General features: G+C 31.7%; 1 protein-coding gene and 2 pseudogenes across 2 annotated transcripts; 1 reads left to right on the top strand and 2 right to left on the bottom strand.

Annotated features, from left to right (window-relative positions):
• Positions 1–2,428: 2,428 nt before the first annotated feature.
• LOC111288735 (plant UBX domain-containing protein 4 pseudogene) lies at positions 2,429–14,682 on the bottom strand (annotated as a pseudogene).
• A 748-nt stretch (positions 14,683–15,430) lies between these two features.
• Positions 15,431–16,000, top strand: LOC111287543 (calcium-binding protein KIC pseudogene; annotated as a pseudogene).
• Positions 16,001–16,508: 508 nt separating this feature from the next.
• On the bottom strand, positions 16,509–19,465 carry LOC111287542 (serine/arginine-rich splicing factor RS31-like). Of its 2 annotated transcripts, none has more exons than XM_022878164.2 (6): positions 19,374–19,465; positions 19,088–19,232; positions 17,608–17,720; positions 17,271–17,500; positions 16,917–17,192; positions 16,509–16,809 (listed from the first exon to the last, which is right to left on the bottom strand). In XM_022878164.2, the coding sequence occupies exons 2-6, from the start codon at positions 19,191–19,193 to the stop codon at positions 16,779–16,781; spliced, it is 756 nt and encodes a 251-aa protein (XP_022733899.2). In that variant the 5' UTR covers positions 19,194–19,232; positions 19,374–19,465; the 3' UTR covers positions 16,509–16,778. The 2 variants fall into 2 exon arrangements, with proteins under 2 accessions (XP_022733899.2, XP_089615362.1); XM_089759236.1 differs by lacking the exon at positions 19,374–19,465 and adding an exon at positions 18,123–18,266 and having other exon boundaries at positions 19,088–19,227.
• Between the last annotated feature and the right edge of the window lie 4,901 nt (positions 19,466–24,366).

The following is a 24,366-nucleotide window of genomic DNA, read 5'->3' as shown; positions in this document are numbered from 1 at the left end:
ACTGAGGAAAAGACAACTGTCCTATTTGTGTATACTTTGAAACCATCATATTATGAGAGACTGATAAGCAATGCAATAAAAAACTTTACAGATATGGTGATATCATGTGAGATTATTGAAAATATCATAAAGATTGACAAGCTCGATACATGATAGATAAGTGAAGTAAAGAAAGGCAAAGCTCCCAAAAATAAAAAAAATAAAGCCCAAGCAGTGAACTACGTAGGGCAATGGTTCAGAAGTTTCACTCCATACCCCACACCAATGTACCAAACCTAGTGCCTTCTTATATATAATGTTACATTCATCCTTCATCCATGTCAACTATATCAGTCACTACAACAATCAGCTTATTCACCTTATTTTTAGCCATATTTTTGAATACTCAACTATTCATGCAACTATCCTGTCTCATCTACCAGATCAAAATGAAAACCTAATCTTGGATAGTGGTTCAAAAACCTCAAGAAATACCTAAGAAAGAACCACTTTTGATCTTATTCTCATATCTTACACAAAACTGTTACTCCAACTTATCCAGAATCAACTTTTGAAACTTGTGCAACAAGAACCCTTTTAACCACTTTACCCAAAATGGTATGATCCTAATGCCAAATGTGATTATCATAATGAAAATCAAGGTCACTCGACAGAGACCTATCTTGCATTAAAATACAAGGTTAGAGATCTTATTAAAGCTGAAAAAATAAATTTTGAAACTAATAGTGATCATTGTATCCTTGATATATTGAAAAAAAGGTGAACTAAGGGTGTTAAAGCATTAATATGAATAATTTGGATGTAATGGATAGATGAGGAATTGGAGAATGATTTTATGGTTTTTCTGAGAAAATGATGGTTCATTTGGTGTTACAAAGAGGTGGATTGATTCAAAAAGTATGCCCATTTTTTTTTTTTTTCATTTCTGTATTAGACATATGTATGAACTTTATGACTTGTATGAAAGTAGAATCTAAATGCTAAGTGAGAGAGTGTTTTTTTTTTTACTCAAGTTTTTTTTTTAAAAAAAAATTCTTTTCTCTTCATAATAAAAAGTCTTAAAAAAATTTGGTGGTCGTTATTATGAACCTATCCAAATAAAATATTCTTATGTCCTTTTCATGTCCTAAAAATCACTTAAACAAATCTTAATGCTCCAAAGGATACAAGTTTAAACCTTGTGATACCTTTCGTCAACTGAACAAATACTGAAATGATCAATTTGGAAAAACCTTTTGATTTCTTTGAAAATTAGACTAATATGATGCTTTTTTTTAATCTAAATATTAGTGAGTTGATAGGTGTCAAGACTATACTTCAAACAAAAAGTCATTTAGATAGCCACGAATACACGAATGCACATTTTTTTTATCTAAGGGCATATTGATAGAAGATAATGATTTTCAATTGTCCAAAAATTGCCTAGTTTATGCCATTATCCAATTTGGTGATGATGTGCGCAATCGAGACCTAAATAGACCATTTCAACATGATTTTCATTGTCGCATAAACGCTATTGACTTGCCAAGATAAGACAAAGATTGGTTGTCATATGAGTTGTGAAAAAAATGTTAATGGTTACATCATGCACTGTAGATATTCAAACGATCCCAAAAAGAGCAAATGAAAAAATGATAAAAAAATAGAGGTGATAAAAATAAATTTTTAAATTTTCAAGGAATCACTCTTCAGCACAAGTGACCAGGCTTGAGATGACAAATAGCCATTGTCGTAATGTCTAGATCCGGAGATCTATCGCTAGACATTGACTTTTAGGGAGTCGCCACCAATCTTTTTTTATCTAGGTGCGATTGGCCACCTAAAGAATTTGTCATTTCAGGGAACACCTAAGTTTAAGGGTCCCTAAAAGAATAGGTTCAGGTCTGCTAACCAGAACAGGGTTCGGGAATTCAGTTACGTGTGAGGAAGGTTATAGCACCCTCACAATGCCCATCAAAAAATGGTACCAGTTTAAATTTGTGTTATCCAATAAGCCTTAAAATTTTACCAAGTAATTAATTGTTGGAAATCATTCTCAATTGACTCTAATACTTTTAGCAGAAAATTGAGAAAATTCCCTCACCTCAAGAGTATGCAAGAAAAACTACTGTTTCACTTGCAGAGGCTCCATCATCGGATTATTTAAAGAAAAAAACAAAATCAAAATTGAGATAGAAAGGAAGGAAATAATGATTTTTTTTTGTAGGAAAAATTGATACTTTCAACTTTTCCCCAAAAATATTTTTTGAAAATTTCGATTTTCAAGAAAAATTGATACTTTCAACTTTTTCTCAAAAACCTTTTTTTTGAAAATTTATTTCTAAGGAAAATTGATACTTTCAACTTTTTCCCAAAAATATTTTTTGAAAACTTTTATTTTCGAGGAAAATTGCTACTTTCAACTTTTCCTCAAAAACCCTTTTTTTGAAAATTTATTTCTAAGGAAAATTGATACTTTCAACTTTTTCCCAAAAATATTTTTTTTGGAAATTTATTTTTAAGAAAAAATGATACTTTCAACTTTTCCTCAAAAACCCTTTTTTTTGAAAATTTATTTTTAAGGAAAATTGATACTTTCAACTTTTCCCAAAAATATTTTTCTGAATTTATTTTAAGAAGACAAAAAAATAAAAAAAATAAAAAAAATAAAAAAATAAGAATAAAAATAAAAATAAAGATAAAGATAAAAATGGAATAAAATAAAAAAAGTACTAAATAATTCTAGATATAGTCAATAGATAATAATAATAATAATAATAATAATAATAATAAATAAATAAATAAATAAAAATACCAAGACCCCTTCAAGAGCTTCCTTTCTTGAAACAGAGTCTGACGGATCATCAACACAACCATGGGCCCACAGTGGCTCAATAGAAATTTCCAGAGAAGAATGTCTGGTTCCTCAAAACTGATACTTGCAAGATAATCAAAAAGCTTATCTCTATCCACTCTGCACAGAAAGGGAGAGCGATAAAGCTTTATGCATCCTTCCAGAGTTAGGAGCCATTCCAAGATTAGACCATGCCGACTTAAAGTGGTGGGCAACAAACAGCCAGATGCTAGATCTTCTTTCTTTACCACCACAATGGGATAAGGTTCGCTTTTGAGAAAAGTGATCAGGTCTCAAGGTCCAAAGGGCAAATGTCGGATTCTGGGGTGAAGATTACATTGGCAGTACAGAGAGAAGAAATTCTGGCCGTGATCTCTGTAGCAATATCCCGTAAAAGGGACAGAACTCCTGTACAAGATTGGCAGCCCATCTTTGACAACACTTGCAAAGCCATAAAGGAGTAGTAGGGCAAACCTGCATAGAAACAGCACAACTTGCTAACTCACGTTTCTGCCTAAATCCACCATTGCTCTCTAAACCCTTGTAAAAGTCAAATTCGGAGGAATCAAAAGGAACCAGTGCTGAACAATAGCTATATTCCTCTTCTGCCTGCCTCGTATATTTGGTTTGGGTTGGATCAGTTAGAAGTTTAGGAGGGAATTCCATTATCTGCAATTGATAATTTGTTGCACTCCTCGGTCTAGATGCATTGATGAAGGAACGGATGTCATCAACTGTATGGTGGAAATTGCAGTGGGCTATCATGCGAGTGCCATCAGCCAACATAAGTTGAATTGAGGTTGATGGTAAAGTTTCATCTACAACCAATCCAGGAGAACGGTTAGGACCAGTGTTGAGAGGAGTGGAACTGATAGTTGGTTCAGGAGCTGCCGAACTACTGCTGCTACCAAGAGTTCTTCCTACACCCTAAAATGCTGCCTGTCGCTTCTTCTCTGGTTCAGGGCATTTCTCGTCCCTCTTTATTAGATTGACATGAACAGCAGACCTTCTATCAGCAGGTTCAAGCTCTTTAGGACACTCAGACTTTTTATGCTCGCTAAGAAAGGTGTATTTTCAGGGTCATCCAACCTCCTCAGAGGGCCATCATTTACAGTGAAACCATTGGTCCAGAAAATTATGTTGTGAATAACAGCCTCAGGCTGCTGGGGTGCAGAAGGTACAGTTTCCCCTGAGAGTAATCTACCGATTCCAGTAAAACTTGTTGAACTTGATGATGAATGAAGACGTTCGAGAGGCCCTTCTACAGCTCCTAGTTGCCTAGCTTGATTGAAAATCTCATCTACATCATTATTCTTTACAGGATCTTGAACAAGCATGCCACTTTTCTCGTCGCCGGTGTAATACTCCTGGGGGCTATCGGAATCGCTGTCGAAATCGAGTCCAAACCGCCTGTTCAGATCCGAGAGCGTGCTTATGCCGCCGGTGCGGCTGCTTGACGGCTTCGCAGGTTTCTTGTCACGTGAGGTCGTGGGTTTTGTCTGATTCTGTTTTCTATGTTTTTTTCCTATGATTCTCCCTAATCTCTGTACTCTTATTGCTTGTCCCTCACCTATTCGATTCTCCTTCTCTATTTTTTTTCTTTCCACCAGTATTCTTTTTCCTTCTGTTTTCTGTGTTGCGCAACTGATACGGTCTTGGCCTGCTGAGAGCTATGGGCGTCGCGCCGTTGCTGAGTGCTAGCTATTGACTGCTTGGGTTCTATTGCCGAATCTGGAATTGTGGTTCGGTGAAAAGTAGTTTTGGATACTGCTGGAAATGGTTATGAATGGAGATAGTGGCTCTGGCAGCAATGGTGGGAGTTTGGCTTGAGTAGAAATGGTGGTGTAATATGAGGTCTGGTTTTCAATTTAGCCATGGCATCCCACGGGACTAAGGCTAGTGATGGCAATGATGGAGAAGGGTGACGTTGGGTTCAGTTGCTGCTAGAGTCCAAGGGAATAGATGAATATCAGAGTCTTTTTATGACTCTTTCCTTTTTTTTTGTTCTCTCCTTTCCTTCTCCTATTCGGATTCCTCTCCCTCCCCTAATCAAATTCTTCTTCTATCTTTTCTCCCTTTTTTTTCTTCCTGTCTCCTATTCGGATTCTTTTTCTCTCCTATTCCTCTTTCTCCTCCATCTTTTTTTCGTTTCCTAAAACCATGCTGTTTTTTATAGAATTTCAGTTCTATTCCACTTAGTCCTCCAATGCTAAAGATTAGCCACCAATCATGCTTTCTGATCATCATCCAACTTAATCTCAATCTTTCTTTCTTTCTTTTTTTTTTTAAAATAATCAGATAATAAATAAAAAAGTGATAAATATGAAATAAAAAAAATCTAAAATAAAAATGAATAAAAATCCCTGCAACTGAGCTTGGATTAGTCTCAATTGACAAATAATCCCGGATAAAATGGGGTGTCTATAGCCATATTTTTTCATCCTTTTAGAAATAAAAAATTATCTATTTACTATCCCTTTGAGCCTAGTGAATTCTTTCTAAATGAACCTTGATTAAGGATTACCTTGTTCGTTAGGAAAAAATACAAATAAATATTTATTTGATGAAGTCATGATTTGACAATAAAAAAAAATGCCTTAAGTTGTAGGGGCAAATGTCAAACAAATTCAATTGTAAAAGTTTTGAACATATTTTAGCAAATGTCGAAATACGTAAGAAAGAGCAAAAGTGGAAGCAAAGCAAAAAAAGAAGAAGAATGAGATGATTGGATATCACGATCGAAGAAATAAAAGGGATGAATGTCCAAAAGAAAGTCCTTTACATGATATGAAATGATCCTTGGTCTTATCACCTTCAAACACATGTTTTGGGATTATTTATCCATTCTTTCAAAACTTTGAACTCTGATCTATGTTACATACCTTGAAAAGTCCATTTTGATCAACTATGGATACTTGAATTGAAAAATTTATTCCTTGTAGAATCTTTATGACCAATTTCTCTTTTGTCTATTTTTTTTACAAAATTTTTTCTTTCATAAGAGTACTTAAGTGTATGATGAAATCGTAAAAAAAATAATAATAAAGAGAAAAATGAAAAAATAAAGCTCTAATGTGAAAACCTGAAATAGGCAGTTTAGAGCAAGAATGAGATTGCAACATAAAAACTCATTGCAACCAATGATTGAGATAGAAAATCTTGGCCTTTCCCAATATGATATTGAATTTATCGTAGTTGGTTTTAACATCTATTAAAATACCATATTATGATATTAAAATGGGTGTCAAATCTAATTTAACCACAAAAGAACCTCCTTAAAAAATTTGTTCTTAAGCTTGGATAAAAATTTAATTTTTCATATGGACCTTAATTTAACAATTAATCATCCAAATCATTTGAAAAGATATAAGTGCCATGTTATTTAGACATGTGCATAATAATGATCACCATTTTTTTTAGACTTAAAGTCATATTGTTTCATAAAGGTTGACTAAGGTAATTTTTTTGTGAGAATTTTGTCATTAAAATAAAATGTTTTTAGGGAAGGAAAATAAAATTTTGAAAAAAAAAATCTTTAAGGAAAATAAGGGAAACTATGGGAAACACTTTTTAATACAAAAGTATGTTTAATCAGTTAAGTTTTACCACAGTTCGATGGCTTATTTTCTTCAATTCCCTTTCCTCAAGTTTAAGTTGATCATATGCATGTTTGATTTGAAGATGAAAAATGGAAAGAAAAGTAAAAAAATCCAAATTGTGAAGAAAAAAAGTAGAAATTGATGAAGAATAAGCAGCGAAGAAACGATTTGGAATTGAATTGAGATGAAAGATTCGGGTTTGAAAGAAAAAGAACTTTGGAAAATTTAAGAAAAGAAGATTTTGGGCAATTACATAACTTGACTTGGCTATTTTTGAAAAGAAAAATTTGAGCATTTAAATATTTTGACTTTGCATTTGCATCATTAGCTTGTCCAACATTGATAGGAAAATATGCATTAGTATTGTTGGAAAAGACATTTGCATTTCATGTACATCTTTTTAAGAAAAGACATTTGCATCTCATGAGCATCATTTTAAGAAAAGATATTTACATTTCATTTGCATCATAATAGTGTTCACCAATTTTGGAAACATTAAAGAAGAGAAAAAAAGGGGAAAAACATATTTAAAAGATAAAAAATTTTCAAGAATTTTAATGAGATGGCATAAAATGAGAGCTTTAAGTCTAATTTAGCTAGCAAAAAAATTATTAATCCAGTGAAATTGGCATCAGTCAAGAAAAAATATTATGATAAATTATTTTTAAAGTTCTCAATGGTGAGATCTGAGTATTAAAGTATAAATTTCATTTTCTTGGTGGTGATAACCAAGACATTCTTTAAATCATTCGGTGATGATATTTGAGTTTAAAGTTTGAATTTGCACTTTTATTTTTTCGATGGTGATATCCGAGTATTAAAGCTTGAATTGTATTTTCTTGATGATGATATTCGAGTTTCCTTTGGTGATAATATCCAAAGTCATTTGCATATTCTTGATGGTGATATTTGAGTATTAAAACTCGAATTGTATTTTCTCGATAATGATATTAGAGTTTTCTTCGATGACGATATCCGAAGTCATTTGTATTTTCTCGATGGTGATATCCAAATATTAAAGCTTGAATTGTATTTTCTCGATGGTGATATTCGAGTTTTCTTTGATGGTGATAGCCGAAGTCATTCATATCTTCTCAATGGTGATATCCGAGTGTTAAAGCTTCAATTACATTTTCTCAATGGTGATTTTTCGATGGTGATATTCAAGTTTTTTTCGATGGTAAAATCCGAAATCATTTACATATTCTCGGTGATGATATCTGAATGTTAAAAATCATTTGCATTTTCTTTGGTGGCGATATCCGAAGTTATTAACATCTTATCAGTGGTGATATATGAGATTATTTATCCTTTAATGGTGATATTTGAAGTTATTTTTTAATGGTTTAATTTATTTTTGTTGAGCTTCTGCTTAGAGAAGCTTTTTCAAGATAAAAATTTTAAAGTCGTTGAACTTCTGCTGAGAGAAACTTTTTCAAGATGAGATTTTTAAAGTCGTTGAGCCTCTGCTTAGAGAAGTTTTTTCAAAATAAAAATTTTTAAAGTTGTTGAGCCTCTACCAAAATGAGCTTTTTTTTGGTCAGATTTTAAATTTTCAAAAGTTGTTAAGCCTTGAGTAAGAGGAGCATTTCAATTTGATGAAAAAAGCCTTCTGATTAGTTTAAATTCAAAAAAAAAAAAAATCTTTTGACCCCGGAAAAAATTGATGCTTTGTCTTTGCACTATTCATAATTCTTAGCAATACGTAAAGAGGAACAGCTGTAAACAATAAATTTGTCTAAGATTTTTAACCCTATTTTTGAGCCGAGACCCAATTTAGACCCAATCGAGCCTGAGGCTTGATTTCATTATTTAAGGCCCAAAGCTTGCCTTTTTTTTATTCTTTTTTTACATTAATATTAATTTATCAATTTTACATAAAAAAGCAAAAAATACAAAAAAAAAAAAACAAAAGGGTTGGTGGCAATGGGTGCCATGCACAACACCACTATTGCCCCGTTGTTCACTTCTGTTCACCCTTATTTAACCTTGCAAACCCTGTAACACCTGGACCAAACCCCCTGTGCCCCTGTTCACCAAAAGCCTATAAAGCACTAGTACCACTCTTATACACAGACGGACCCGTGCCCGAGACCAAGCCCTATACACCTAGCCCCTCAGCACCCATTTTCAACCCCTTCACAAGCCCTTACTACACCCGATCCTACCTCGCCCAGAAAACCATGCCTACAAACTCGCACCCATTAAACATACACAAAGAAAGAAAACATATTCAGAATCAGCAAAAAAAGCTACAAAAAAAAATAAAGCAAAAAAAATTCGACGAGGAACTTAGTGCTAAAGCCTTCCTGTAAAAAAAAAAAAATCAGCTTAGCTTTTAATAAAAACAAAAAAGGTTTGATCTAGGGTGTTTCAGTGATATTAGGCGAAACTAGGCCTAGGTTTGAAAAGCGAGAGGTGAGAGGTGTTTGTGGGTAAATTTTGAGATTTTTCGATAGCTGACGACAACATCGACGATCGATGATCGACAACTAACACGACGGATGACCATCGATCGATCATCTTAGAAAAAGAGAGAGTGTAAAAGAGAGAGGGAGTTAGACAGAGAAAGAGAATAAAAAAATGAGCTAAAAAAATTTTGAGGATTTTATAAAAAGTTGAAAGCCAAAACGACGTTGTTTTAATTAAATGACTAAAACAGAGTCATTTTAAGCCCAGGATCCGCGCTCAACCAATTGACCCGACCCGAGATCCGCACAACTGACTCGATGACTTGGCTCCCCTATGCCTAAATCGGTTTAGTTAGACTAAGGTTCGCAACGGGTTGGGTCGGGGCAGGTTTTTACTCACCTTGAACCTGACTTGACTTTATAATCATAAAAATCAAACTCGATCTGACCCGATATTGTATAAATCGTACCTTACTCAACCTGAAATTAATAAAATATTATTTTTAAATATAAAATATTATTTTTTAAATATAAATATATAAATATATATAAATAAAAAATTAAAAAATAATTTAAAATATTAATTTTTATAAAATATGGATTCGGGTTGGGTTTTACCCGACTCGATCAGAAATCCAATTTAAAAAAAAATCGATCCTATGAGTTCGGGTTGAAACCTGTCAGGGGCGGGTTGGGCTGCCAATCTTGAGTTGGACCGGTGTTGAACCGTTGGTCCATTGAACCCCAGATTGATGAACCGATTCGATCGAATCGGTGTTGACCAGACCATTGACGGGTCCGGTTTAGATAAATTTTTTTGAATTTTTTTATATTATTCTTGTTATTTTAAATTTTATTATTACTATTTCTACATATTAAAAATGTTTATATTTGTTAGAATAAATTTCTATTGAAATGATAAAAATAAATGATGAAGTATATAATTAAAATTTTTATAATTTTGTTAATTTTAAAAATAAACCTTATAAAATGATAATTAAAAAATAATTAAAAAAATAAGAAAAAAATTTTATCCGTCAATGAGATTTGTAGGTACTTCGAATAGTGATACCTATGAAATCTCTAGGTGAAAATTTTTTTTAAAATACTACCAACGTGTGGGAGTATTTATAAAAAGTTTTCAATATAATAAAAAAATTTCTTTTTCTTACTATAAATTAATAAAAAATAAAAAAATAAAAAATAATTAATTTATTAAAAATAAGTAATAAAGAATGGAAAAAAAATTTTTATCCGATGATGAGATTTTAAAGGTATTTTAAGTAGATATACTTTAAGAAATCCCTAGGTGAGAAGATTTTTTTAAATATTACCAGTGAATTAGAATATTTATAAAAAAGTCTTCAATATAATAAAAATTTCTCTTTTCTTCAAAGTTTTAAATAAAAAAATTAATAAAAATAAATAAAATTTCTAAAGAGTAAAGTAAAAATGTGTGCATCAACATGTTAGCATTTGTATTGCATGCATGATATAATTTTTTACGAAAAGTAAATTTGAGCCTCCGAGGATGAGATTCTAAGGTATTCTAAGAGCGATGCCTAATAAATCTTTAGATAAAAAAGAGTTCTTTCAATGTTACTAATGTACTGAAACATTTTAAAATCATTTTAATAAAAGGGCTATAGTTTATTTTTCTTGAATAAAATTTGAACAATAATAAAAAATTAAAAAAAAACAAATTTTCAGTAAACAAAAAAAGTCAAGGAAATTATTTTTTTCTTTTTTCAAATATCGAAACTAAGACTATTTTTGTTAAAATCAATGGATAACACGTAGTTAATTAGTACCGTTTCAAATGGGCGTTGTGAGGATGCTAATCCTTCCCAACGCGTAACCGACTCTTGAACCTAGATTGTTTTACAAACCCTAAAATTATCTTTATAGTAAATTTTAATTAACCTTGAAATTTTATTAAAATGATAAATTTTAATAGATGATCAAATCATTTCTAGTCAAAAAAGATTTATGACGACTCTGTTTTTTATTTTCATTTTTAGATTCATCGGACGGCTCCAAAACCATTACGACACCAATATAATAACAAATCACCTATTTTAGATAGACTAAATGATCAAACCATCTAAAGGATAAATCCTAAAATTTGAGTTGATTGTAATTATATTAGTAGCAAAAGTATTTAATACATGTTCTGAAATTCTCATATTTATTGTAATTTGTATATTTTTATCCTTTTTGTCTCATGTCAAATATGTGTAAGAAATAAAAAATTATCTTGTTAAATTCATATTAACAAGCCAAACATTTGTTGGTTTTTACACACTTATATATAATTTTTATTAAAATTTTAAACCATATCATTTTTTTAATCTTTTTTTATATTTTTATTATATCGTGTGTAAATAGTCTGGTCTAATGTGAACAGAGACACCAAAAATATTGGAAAAGAATTTTATTTTAACACATGTTACAACCACATAGCACAACATCGAGTCTCAAAGTTTTTTCTTGTATGTTTCATTGGGATGGGACTGCATATGGTTTTAAACAACAACTAATAGTATAGCCTAATCTCTCATCTATAATGCTTATAAGTGCTTGGGTATCAAAAGAAGACTTTAGTTGTTGGAATTGTTGGGATTTTTAAAACATAATTAGATCAACATGAAATAAATTATACGCAATAGGTAATATTGAATGTGGTTTGACTTAATTATCTATATCTACGGATGAGAAAGAAAATCTATTATAAACGTAGTGATTACAAAAAGTATAAAATACCATAAACAAACACTAATCTCAAGCCTTTGAAACAATTTTAATTTCCATGCTCCCTAGTATATAACTCACGGAATATCCTTTATCCCATACCATCGGTATTTTTCCTAATAAACTATTTTTCACATCTCAACAAACCTATCTCTCGTATAGATATTTTATAATTCTCTCTTATAATTATAAAAGTTAATACTTACTCTATATTTATAGAGCTTCATTACTTGATTACTAAAAATTCCTATTTACTAAAAACTCTTACCAATTAAGAATATTTATTTTTAATTACAAAGTAATTTTTAATTAATAAAATTTTACTGAAATTCAAATTGATTTTCAATTAGAATTTGAGTCGATATCTAATAAATCTCCACCTGACACAAATTTTATCACAACATTGGCCTTCAAGAAATCTTGACTACACATAATCAAATCAGTGTTGACTCTACCTGATTTAAATAAGATAGTTAATACTCATGTGCACCTAACTTCACTCAGTTAACTTCACTTGCAAGTAACGCCTTGTTGCAGCATCTTCTTTTGCATATCTCCAATCTCATGAACATAATTTGCAATAATAAATCCCCTTTCACAACGATGTGGAATAACCTCAATGAGAATCAGGTTGAGTTAGACTTAGATTTCATGGCAATAAAGATGTAGGTGGCCCTGGACCCCTGGTAATTCATAAGAAGTGCCTGATGCAGGAAAATAATGAAAAAAAAAAAAAAAAGTAAGCTAACGATAATGGCATGCGCTTGCAGAATTTCCAGATTTATGTTTTGATACTTTCAACTATTCATTTCTTGTTGCGAAGCAGAGGCAGATCCATGTCTTAAAGTAATTGAGTGTTTATGGACACATCAAAAAATAGAAAACAAAAATTTTGAAAAAAAAAAATTCTGGATAACCTCAAAATCTTTCATGACACATTGACAGAATTGGTAAATTCATCGGCTATTTTTAATTAAATGATTGTTTAGTTACATGTATTTAAAAAATATATATTTAATAGTATTAATAATGATGTAATTATATTTTTTAAAAATAATATTAGAATTCATCATAAACAGTTGTAATAATATAGTAATATATTATTTTAAAATTTTGTTTACAATTAATTATATATATATATATATATATTATAAATGAGTGTGGAGATCGCACTCAACCTATCATATATTGTTTACTTTGATGCATAAATTTTTAGAATATCTTAATATGAAATTAAAGTATCATAAAATATTTATAAAAAAAAAAATCTTAAATCCAACATTGCTACGAACACTGTTTGTTTGAGTTGCAAAGATCCATTGTTACCATGGGACCTAGACAGGACCCGCGACCTTTTTGCCAGCATCTGCACCATTGGCTCACCCTTTCTACTCTGATCGTCGAGAGTTGTGTTGCGCTGGAAAACGCTATGAAGTTTGGGTGCAAAAGGGAAATTCCAATCTAGAAAAACCCATGAGCAACATAAAAAATTAGCAGCAATTATGCATTACTAGTCTTAATAAACTCATTTCATTTCCAATATGTTTTCAATAAGTTAGGCAAGTGATTATGCATGAACCAAGATGGATGATCCACTTTGTATGACAGAAAATCATAGCCCACTTTTTAGATGTGAGTGCATTATATTATATGGCAATCTTGACCAAATCTAAAGGCACTAAGAACAAAAGATTGAGCACATGAATTATTCCATTGTTAATTGCTTTAATTTTTATTTACAGAAAAAATCATAATTTGAGATAGGAGAATGAGCTTCAGATATTAAAATTTAAATTTTAAACTTATTTAATGTTATCTTTTAAAGATGATGTATAGATTAATTAAGTTAAACTTTGAATTTATAAATGTAATTACTGAACAATGAAACCAACAAACTACTTTTTCTCACACGTCTTCCCAATAATGCAAGGAACTAATGTCATAGAACCGGCTTGATGGCACAATAATTTCAGACATGAAGCTTTTATCTTACTATCCTTTGTCACCTTGGGGAGAAGGCCAGAGTTTTTGCCTTCAAAAATGGCAAAAACTTTTTATTGATTTAATAAACATTTTATATGTTTAATGTTAAAATCATTTAACTTAAAATTAATTAATAATAAACGAAAGAATTCTACTTAAATAAAAAATTATAAAAAATTAGATATTTATTAAATATAAAATATTTGCTTTAACACTTAACTGCCCCAAAATCATGGTACCAACTCAAAAAAATATGGAAACAACAAACCCTCGAGCTTTGATGTCAGAAGAACAAGAGTTATGTGCAAGGAGACAGTTGTCACGCATGTATAAATATATATTGAAAGAGATATAGGACCCTTTAAAGTTAGAGTTTCACTCAATTAATTAACGTAATTATTCTTTAAAAATGATATTTAATAAGTAAAAATTTGAATCTCATTATTTATAATCACTTCCTTTATTCTCGAGTCGAAACCTCCTTTCCAAAAAAAAAAAATGACCCCATTTTATAATTGCCCTGAAGGACCAACTAGACTGGCTTACGTCGAGAGACCCCCAGAAAAGAAACAAAAACTGCCCCAGAGAAGAAACAAGAAACTTCATTTGGCTTTATGTACGTTGTCGACTTTAACGTTTTTGTGGTCTATAATGGAGAATGACCCTTGGGGCTAGACACCAAATTTCATTATAATTTTTCTTTCTATTAGGCAATCATATAATCAACGTCATGACGACGACATAGATGACAATTTCCGATTCAATATCAAAATGACACTTCATTCGAAGAAAAATATAAAAAAACATATATATATTTTTTCATGAAGATTGAAAATAAAAATACCCAAAAAGCTAATAGAGTGAAATAAAAAAAAACAAAATTGTAATATTACGAATAAGTGAGAAATTGGACGGTAGATATAATGGACAACAGGGCTGGCTGACAACAAAATTGCAAGAATCCAAGCATATATCAGAGAGATAGGGCAGAGGAACCTTCATAGAAAGCCAACACTGGACAATTTAGGCAATAACTTCTGTCAAAAGGATTGTATTTATCTACTGGATCCCCTATCCCCCACATATGCACCTTCCTTGAAACCATTGAGAATAAAATTGTTGATATAATTCTTGAAGATAGAAGACTTTAGAGGAGATTGAGTTGGAGAGCGTGACAAGTCTAAAAAAGAAGATCAGAGAGTGTTAGAGATAGTGTTTTGAGATGCATTCTGACGTTTAATTCAATAAGGTGTATAAGAAAAAAATAAAATAAAAAGAAAAAGATAATGAGAGAGAAAGCAGAGAAAATATAAATTAAAGGATGTTGCATTCTTAATTTGATTCTTCCTTTCTATATTTGATGAATGATGAGAGGTGATTAGCTTTGAGATTACGTGTAAATGTTGATGTGACTGTCAAAATATTGATTAACTGATCAGTAAAATATAACAAAAATATAATAAAAAAATTATTTTGATACCAATTAGCACTAAATAAAGTGGTTAAACCACTATAAAATAGGCTAAAAAAAATCGTCTCATCAATATGAATCAGACCGTCCATTTTTATAAGGTGAGTTATGAGATCAATCTTGGACACTTTGACTATTGCACTCCTCAATAATGCTCGTAGAGATTTTATTTAGATTTTATAATTTTAAATACGAAATAAAGATATGATATAAAAATAATATAATTTAAAATTTTAATAAAAATTTTATATAAATTTGTAAAAATAAAAAATGTGTCATATTATTATATTAACAAAAATTATAACATAATAATTTTTATATTTTATACATATTTATTCGATATAAAATAAATACAATATAAATAAATGAATTGTTAAATCTAGCTTTGCGAGCCTTTATATAACCCGCTCCCTCACTATTGGTTTTTTGTTGGACCAGGAAAAGCTTCTTTCAGCAACCCTTCAAGATGGAAAAGGAGAGGATTAATGGAAGAAAGACAACAACAACAACAAGAAGTGAGTACCAGGATTTGTTACCTGTGATGGCGGAAAAGCTGGATGTGGAAGCTTTTGTGTCTGAAATATGTGGAGGGTTTCGGCTTCTAGCTGACCAGCAAAAAGGGTTGATAACGCCAGAGAGTCTGAGGAGAAATTGTGCACTTTTAGGCATGGATGGTATGAGCAAAGAGGAAGCCGAAGCGATGGTTAGAGAAGGTGATATTGACGAAGATGGAGCACTCAACCAGACTGAGTTCTGCATCCTGATGGTGAGGCTTAGCCCTGGAATGATGGAGGATGCTGAGACTTGGCTTCAGAAGGCCATTGATCAAGAGCTAGGGAAATCCTCAGCTTGATCCTTTGTGTGCGTATCTAGTGCATCAAGATATTGTATTCATCTTATTGTACTGCAAGGTTTATTGTTAATAAAAATAATTATGATCCATTTGATGGTTTGTTAGAGTCCATACCATATACTCGATTCAAACTTGCAGGCAAGTCTCATAAAAATCACGTTCTTGATCACACGTGCAAATCATAGAATCTGATTATGCGGTTTGAGATATATAGATATTTTTTTATCTCATGGAGTTGTATTTGTTTTGAATTTTCTAGGTTTGGATTTTTTTTTTTAATTCAAAATTTTCTGAGTTCAAATTTTTTGCATTTTAATCTTTTTTTATCAATTTGGGTTAATTCAATTCGGTCGCGAGCCAACTCGAATGAACCAGCTCGATGGAATCTATTTACCGTAGAACTTGGGCATCCTGATGAAATCAGAAGACTTCTTATGGAAAACCATGGGCTTCACAAATCCACAAAAACAGGGAACCCTTCCGGTCCTCCAGGATGATTTCTCAATCCTAATATTTGAAAATAATTGGGAATATAAAATCTTGCAAGAAAATCATAAATCAATTAAATTGCAACAGAAGATATTAGGGAAGTAACCAGCAAACGCCATTTTTACGAAAACAACTACATATATTAACACGAATAAAAGGTTCTTGACAGCTAACCAAAATAATCCGCCCATAAATTCCAACTGAGACTGAACTGAAAATCACAACCTGAGTATTAATTGTAGTTTGACGTAAGAATCTCCCAACAAAAGAGTACAATGGGAAAGAGGAGAAAAAAGCTACGAAACACAAACTCAACCAGGCAGAGAAAGACAAAATACGTGAGGACCCAGGCGTTGAACAAGTTTTTCCCTATGAATCTGACAGCCATTCATGTATGGGACCTTCGAGCAGGTGATCGGCTGCTAATTCAATGAACAGTAAGGACCCATGTTTGACTAGCAAAACAAACTAAACAAAAAAGAGATTAAAGAACCAGCAAGCAACAATAAATGGCTTTAATCGCTACCTGCGATATCTGCCATGCTCAGGACTCCTTTGCCTCCCATACTCAGGACTCTTGTGCCTGTCATAAGCAGGACCATTATAGCGATCATAAACAGGACTCCGAGCCCTGCCATAATCAGGACTTGGTCGCCTGCGATATGCAGGACTTGGCGACCTCTTATATGGACTAGCACCACGTCTACCATCACCAACTCTTCTAGGACTATCATATCTGCCATCCCTCTCATCATCATCCCTTAAAGCATATTCAACAGACACAACTCTGTCCAGTAACTTGCTGTAAAGGCACAACATAGAACTTTAGAAGCAATACCATCCAGCCATGAAATCAATAAGAAAACAAGTATATTTCTACCTCCTTTGTGTAGCCTCGAGGGCTTTGCTAGCATCCTCTTGTGTAGCAAACTGTACAAATGCAAAGTTCCGCCTAATGCGAACATGAAGAACCTTCCCATATGGCTCAAAGTGCCTTAGTATATCTCGTTCCCTTGTACGAATAGGATCAAAGTTGATAACAAACAAGGTTTTGGTGGGCCTTTGATTTGTTACTGATCTAGAACCATCACGATGCCGACCGCGTTCACCCTGACAATAAAATTATCCTTACAATCAGAAATTATTGATTTCATACCCATTAAAACTCAAAACCAGAAACTGCAGAAAGGAGTAACTCAGCAAGAACAATAACACACTTTAGCCCACTCCACGGACAGTCGCCGCCGATCATGCCCGAAAGGAATATTATCAAGTCCACGAATAGCATCTTCGGCATCACGTTCATCCTCAAAATAAACAAAAGCAAACCCTGCAATATAAACGGAAATCAGAGGCAGAAATGAAAGTTTGTCCAATTGGTGCTATACCCACACAACTACAGGTACATCAGCCAAATCACAGGATTTCTTTTCCCTGCAAGAACTAAGAAAAATATACGACACCTGCACATATGTGAAGGAAAGGCTGATGCACATAAGGATGAAGAAGCGTTGCATGATGAACTAAATCAAGATGGTGGCATGTTAAAGGTTAAAATCCAAGTTTTCAGGGTCTGAGACATCATTGCAAAGCATGCTTCGCCATTCAGACAGCAGGAGTTCAGAAATGAGGCATGACATGATAGATTTCAGTGATCCTCTATAGTCAAAGGTAGTAGGCATGACATGATAATTTGACAGGCCCCCACCAGCAAGTGAGGAGGGTGACTAACATGATTGAGTAAAGAATATGCAGGATGGTGCCATCTGTGAGTGGGAGGAGAGCAGGCGGGCAGGAATATTTCCATTGCAATAGAATTTTTTTGCAGAAAGTTGACGAACCCGGATAGAAGCTCATTTTTCCCTAGTAGAAGTTCCTGCGTCAAAACAAACACTTAATATGGAGGTTTTCTCCAGTAAATTGAAAACCCGTGGATAACATTTTAATTTCTCCCGGAAAGTGTGATTAGATATACGGACCCCTGTAGATGTTGTATATCTGACATCCAATTTCGAAACAAGGTAAATGCCCATTTAACATTTTTGTTCATTCAAAAATCAATGCCACATGCATCCTCGAGCCAGGATATATGCAGCACAACTACTTAATAAATCACTCCTGATATTCCCCTCATTATACTCGCTTCAAGTCAGTTAAGGCATTATTAAAGAAAAGATATGACATAGGATAACAAGATGCTCAGCTGGCAGGCAAAAAGGCAAAGAACAAAATTAGTACGTAAATTGTTCTTATTTTCAGATGAAAAAAGAGATAAATAAAAAGTTAGCCATAGCCACGTGAAGGGCGAAGCAAACAAAAAGAGTAACTCCATTAGGGTATTTGTTATAAGAGAAACTCCATTGAAGTTAAGTGGGAAAAAAAATGACGAGACGCCACCATTTCCTAATGATCCAGAACGATTAGAAAAACCATGATATTAAACTCCCTTATCAACTAAAATAATGAAAATAGTAATAAATGCACTACACTTCAGTCAACTATGAACAAAATATAAACGCGAAGATTCACCGAACCACACACAAAAAAAAATGAATTTTAGATTCAGAAAGGCTTCAACTCAGTGAGCCCACCATCTAACAAAAAAGCAATAACAAATTCAATCAGCTAATAACACTAAACTAAAATCCAAACAGGGCACATTCATTGCTTTTATAGTCATGGGAATCGATATTTTACCAGATTTCATGTCAACCCGCTCGATCCTCCCGTACTTTGAAAACAAACGCTCCAGCTCTGACTGTCGAGTCTCGAACTCGAAGTTCCCCACGAAAACAGGCCTCATTTCCCCCAAAAGTTTGCACCTTTATCCTCCAACAGAAACCTAAACCAAAGCAAAACCACTAAACAAAATTATGCAACCCTAGAATTAACATACAATGGCAGTGATTAGTTGCGTTTTCCTTCGTTTTACCGGGAGACAAAGAGAGTAGACGAGAAAATTGAATAAATCGTCTGAGAGTACCTTGCGAAATTGCGATTAAACCTCAATTGAAAACCCTAGAAGAGAGAGAAAGCGTGTTTGGGGGTTTGGGTGAAAGAAAATTTGAGGATATAATGCCACACAAAGCCCCAAAAAAGTCGAGAAGCTGACGCTGGCATGGGCATTTTTGTCCGTTCGATTGGTACTCCTTCCAGCGTGACACAATATTATCCGTTGGATTTTTAAGGGCGCAACTTTCTTGAGTTTTATTGAAGCTCTGAGCGGGCCAAAAATACTGACTATGACTTGGCCCATGTGAGTGTGGATCATTGGGCTCAAAGTAGAGAAGCAACCCTAATCTAAATGGACCAAACTAGGTCGGTTCACGGATCGGGTCTTGGACAAGGATTTTCAACTCTGAAACATTAAATTATGTATAAATTTTTTTAAACTTAATTTTGATTCAAAATTTTAAAATGTTGATATTTTAAATTATATATATTTTTTGAAAAATTTGGACCCTTTGGATTGGATCAAACCTTGGGCTGAGCCTTAGAATATTAATCGATCCTGACTCGACTTGTCCCAATCTATGAAAAAATTTAGTTCATATTTCTTTTTTTTTATGTTATTTTTTAATTACTCCTTGAAAAGGATTTAAATTGATTCTTTAGACAAATCTAAAAGAAATATTTAATCAGGAAAATTTTTCTTTTATTTTTAAGATTTCAAATTCAAATTTGAACATCAATCACTCACATAATACAAATGTAAATTAACCTAGCCAAGTTTTTTCTCGCTTGAGCTTGGCATAACTAAATTTTAATGAACTCAGAATAATTACTGAATATTCAATTCTTTATAGCTTTACAGTTAATTATATTATTAATACTTTTGAATTTCTTCAATTTAATGATGTTTAGTTCATAAAAATATAAGGGAAAAGAAATTTTCCATTATTAGTAATGTTATTTTATAAAATGAATTTATTAAAACCCTATTTAGTCCATAAAAAACATAAGGGAAATGAAAATAAATTTCATGAAAATTTGCAATATTAATTTAATGGATAGGAGAAAATATTTGAGGATTATATTATCCTCATATGTCCTAAACCCTAGCCTCCATTCCTCCCAATAAGAAAATTTCACCTATTGATTTTGAGCAATGTACTATCAAGGACAACAACAAAACGAGTTTACTTAATTTTAGTAGTAGCATGTTTAACCTAGAAAAGCCAAAGATTTGCTTTCTATCTTTGCTTTTGTCGTTCAAATTAAAGAATTAACAAATCAATAATTACATGATTTATTAGTTGAAGGTTAAATTTTTGGTTTTGATTATTAAAATTTTTATTTTGATAACCTCAAAAAAAATTAAAAGATTAATATGAAAAATGTTTGGCCTTTGAAGTACAAAATAATTAAACCTTAACTCACAAAATCAAGTCAAACATGATTAATTAGGAGAAAAAAAAAAAAAAAAAAAAAGCCCTCACATGTCACCAAAATTTCATTTGAGAGCGCGATAGAAGGGTTCCCATTGTTTCGAGTGTGCGTTTATGGTCGGACCCTTAAGGGTCCAATCACAAAATACTTTAATTGGGTTCCTAAATAAGGGAGTAATTAGGGGTCGAAGCATAAAACAATATAATTGGGCTTTCAAAGAGAGGTGTTTATCAAATTGATACAATAAAAAATTTGAATTTAACTAAAAATTTATTATTTAAAATTTGATTTAAATTTAATTGAATTTTAATTTTTAAATCTAAATTTAACTTAAAATAAAATTTAAATTATTCAAACTTGATCGATTAAATTTTTTTTACCAAATAAAAAATGAATTTGATTTCATGTTCAATTATTTGTATTTGAATTGAGCTTAAGCTTGTTAATAAAAAACTCCAATTGAGTTGTTCAGCACCAACAAATTTTAATAATTGTTAATAAGGAAAAAGTAAAGATTATATATAGAATACTTATTCTTCTACTATTATTGTCATTTTCTTTTTCCAAGAGAGGTCCGGATTTGGTGCATGGGCTGCGAGAACAAAGCATTCAAGTTGCTTTAGGTGTATATTAAACGAAACTATATTGATAAAAAAAAAAAAAAGAAAGTATTTTCTCGAATCAAATCTTCAGGGTGAGAAGGAATATGAGTCTAAAAGTTTTCTGCTTTAATTTTTTGTTTAATCAACTGAGTTGGTTGCACTTTGTAAATGCACCCACCAGCACCGACGAAAGACATATCTCGCTGGAGTAGTTCTTCTAGTAATTTTAAACACTAAATAGTAATACAACACGAAAAAAAAAAATTATATTTTGTATTTAGTGTATAGATATAAATTATAATATAATAATTTTTATATTTTATGTGTTACACATAAAATAAATATTTATAAATATACAAATTATTAGATCTATCTAACTATGTTTGAGTAAAGAATGCATCCTTCCTTTATGTAACTTTGATGTTTCCCTTTTTTTCCTGTATTTTTTTTAATCAACAATGTGATGGCTTCTAGATTTTTCAATCAAAATTTTGGTCTAAAATCTTGAAATATGTATGCAATTTCAGTTGACTATGAATATTATAGTTTTGCTGCTTTGAGATTGAGTGAAACATGGAGCTTTAACTTGATATGATTCCCATTTATTTGGGCAGAGATATTGACATTACAGAAATTTGCCATTTTAACAAATATGAATATTGATAGATACAGAAAACAGGGCAAAGTGAGTTGGGAGTTTTTTAATGGATAATTTCAGAGGCATCAAATCTAGATGTAGGGCCCAAATTTGCTTCTCAATGCCTACTGTGTTCAACTTTGCTCAGTCAAAACCCGAGCAATGGCAATGGAAACGTGATCCATCAACAATTTGTGCACCATGGCCAAAAGAATCCATATACGTGACTCTTGAAAGGACCTTGGATTCCAAGCTGAACATATTCCTTCATCATTTAAAAGATCCAAAATTGGAAAAAAAAAATGAAGATAAAAGAAGGAAAAATCATTCAATTTCGTTCATATAATCATTTTTAAGAAAAACACATATAAAAAGTTTAGATTTTAAATTTTAATATTTATAGTATTTTTAAATTTCCAGACCATGATCTCTCGTGTACAAAGAATAATAATCAAGAATCTTTAGACTTTCCCCGACCCCACCATGGCTAGTCAGAAGGGAATTTCACCATTACATTTAGGTATCAAATCCAATTATCTTTCACAGTGGGTTAGGCCTTAACTATCCCACTAATATATAGAATTTTTATGCAACTTGCTAATATTAAAATCTAGAAAATGGGTTCTTCTCCATTCATTTGTTGCTGTTGTTAGTGTTCTCTCATTGTCTGATCCAGCAAAAAGGATTGGTGCTGAATTCAATATATTCGTAGTTTAAGTACACTTGATTTTGATTTCTATGGACTGAATGTTTAAACCTTTCCTCCCTTTTTTTTCATGACTTACTACAGGAGACATTTATGCTTGTTCTTTGTCAAAAGATGATGTAAAAATGAAAGCATAGTTTCAAGTCTGACTTAGTACTGAGTTCGTATAAAATCTCTCTCTCTCTCTCTCTCTCTCTATATATATATATATATATATATAAATATTTATATTTATATCTTTTAAGAGTGATTATATAAACCAATTGAATTAAATTACGGGTTTCAATTATATTATCTTTTTTCATTTGAAGGTGGCAATTTGAGAATAGTGAAAGGAGTTGTATATACTAGAATTCAAACTTTAGACTTATTAGATATTACATATGAAGAATGATTATTGAACCAATTAAACTAAACTTGAATTTCTTCAATTACATCGTCTTTAACACATATATACACACACACATATATATATATTCGATAAGGAATTGTAATTAGAAAAAAAAAATGAAAGTTCAAACACCGTGTTAATTAATTGGCTTGCAACTTGATAGTATATGTTAATTCAGGTATTTGTATCGTGACTACTTTATATTAAATAGATATAAAATATAAAAATTATCGTGTTACAATTTATGTCGATATATAAAAACAAAACACATTTTTTTTTATCAAACCTATATAGATGTGTGTCAAAATTAATTTTAAACTGTCACTTTCATACATTTTTTCATATATTTTCGTGTGATATTTAAAATTATCATGGAATTTGTTTCTTGAGAATATTCTTTGATCATTACTAATACTATGACATAAAAACATAACAACAATTTGTAGGTTAAGTATATATATAAAAATCATAATAAACAAAAACTTAACTTGTTTAAATGAAAAAGTTGGAACTTATGATATAACAATTAACAAGTTTGTAATTCAAATTTTAATATTTGCAATCCCTTCATCTATTTTTAAATTGCAGGCGACTTATATTTCCTAGCATTTCAGGTAATTTGTCTGTCTCTCCATGACAGCAGTGGCTTCGAAAGCCCGCCAGACAATGGCATCTTGGTAAAGATTCGGAGTTTGCCTGATTTGTTGATCACACACAAAATAAAGATACATGTTCTTGGTGTTGTCTTTGTGACGTTTTTGGCAGAGACTAAAATCAAAACTAATTACAGTGAGACCATGAGGAAGCTTCTTTGAAGCTTGTTTTTGTTTAATTTTTCTCTCCTATAAGGGCAACAAGAAGAATAGGTATATATGATTTAGTTATGGTCTTCACTTTAATATATGCAAAGGTGCTTTGGTGGGAGATATGAAGCTTTCTTTTCTGATTTAGAATTGTGCTTCCCCTTAATCATGCTTAAAAAGTATATATATATATATATATATATATATATATATTTCTTTTCGATATATAATTAAAATATATATTCCCATTGTTTAAGGTTCTTTTATTTAATTTTCAAAACTACTAAGTACACAACTTGCTTAACATTGAGATATATTCCCATATTTAATTTTCAAAGCTACAAAGTACACAACTTGCTTGATATAGAGATATATTCCCATGCTTAAGGTTCTTTTATTTATTTTTCAAAGCTACAAAGTTCAAAACTTGCTTAATTACATGGAGGCT

This window comes from Durio zibethinus, chromosome 4 (assembly GCF_047325235.1).
Source record: "Durio zibethinus cultivar Kanyao isolate XHJ-2024 chromosome 4, ASM4732523v1, whole genome shotgun sequence".
In the NCBI taxonomy this organism is placed as follows: Eukaryota; Viridiplantae; Streptophyta; class Magnoliopsida; order Malvales; family Malvaceae; genus Durio; species Durio zibethinus.
This window is presented reverse-complemented; position numbering and strand designations above follow the sequence as displayed.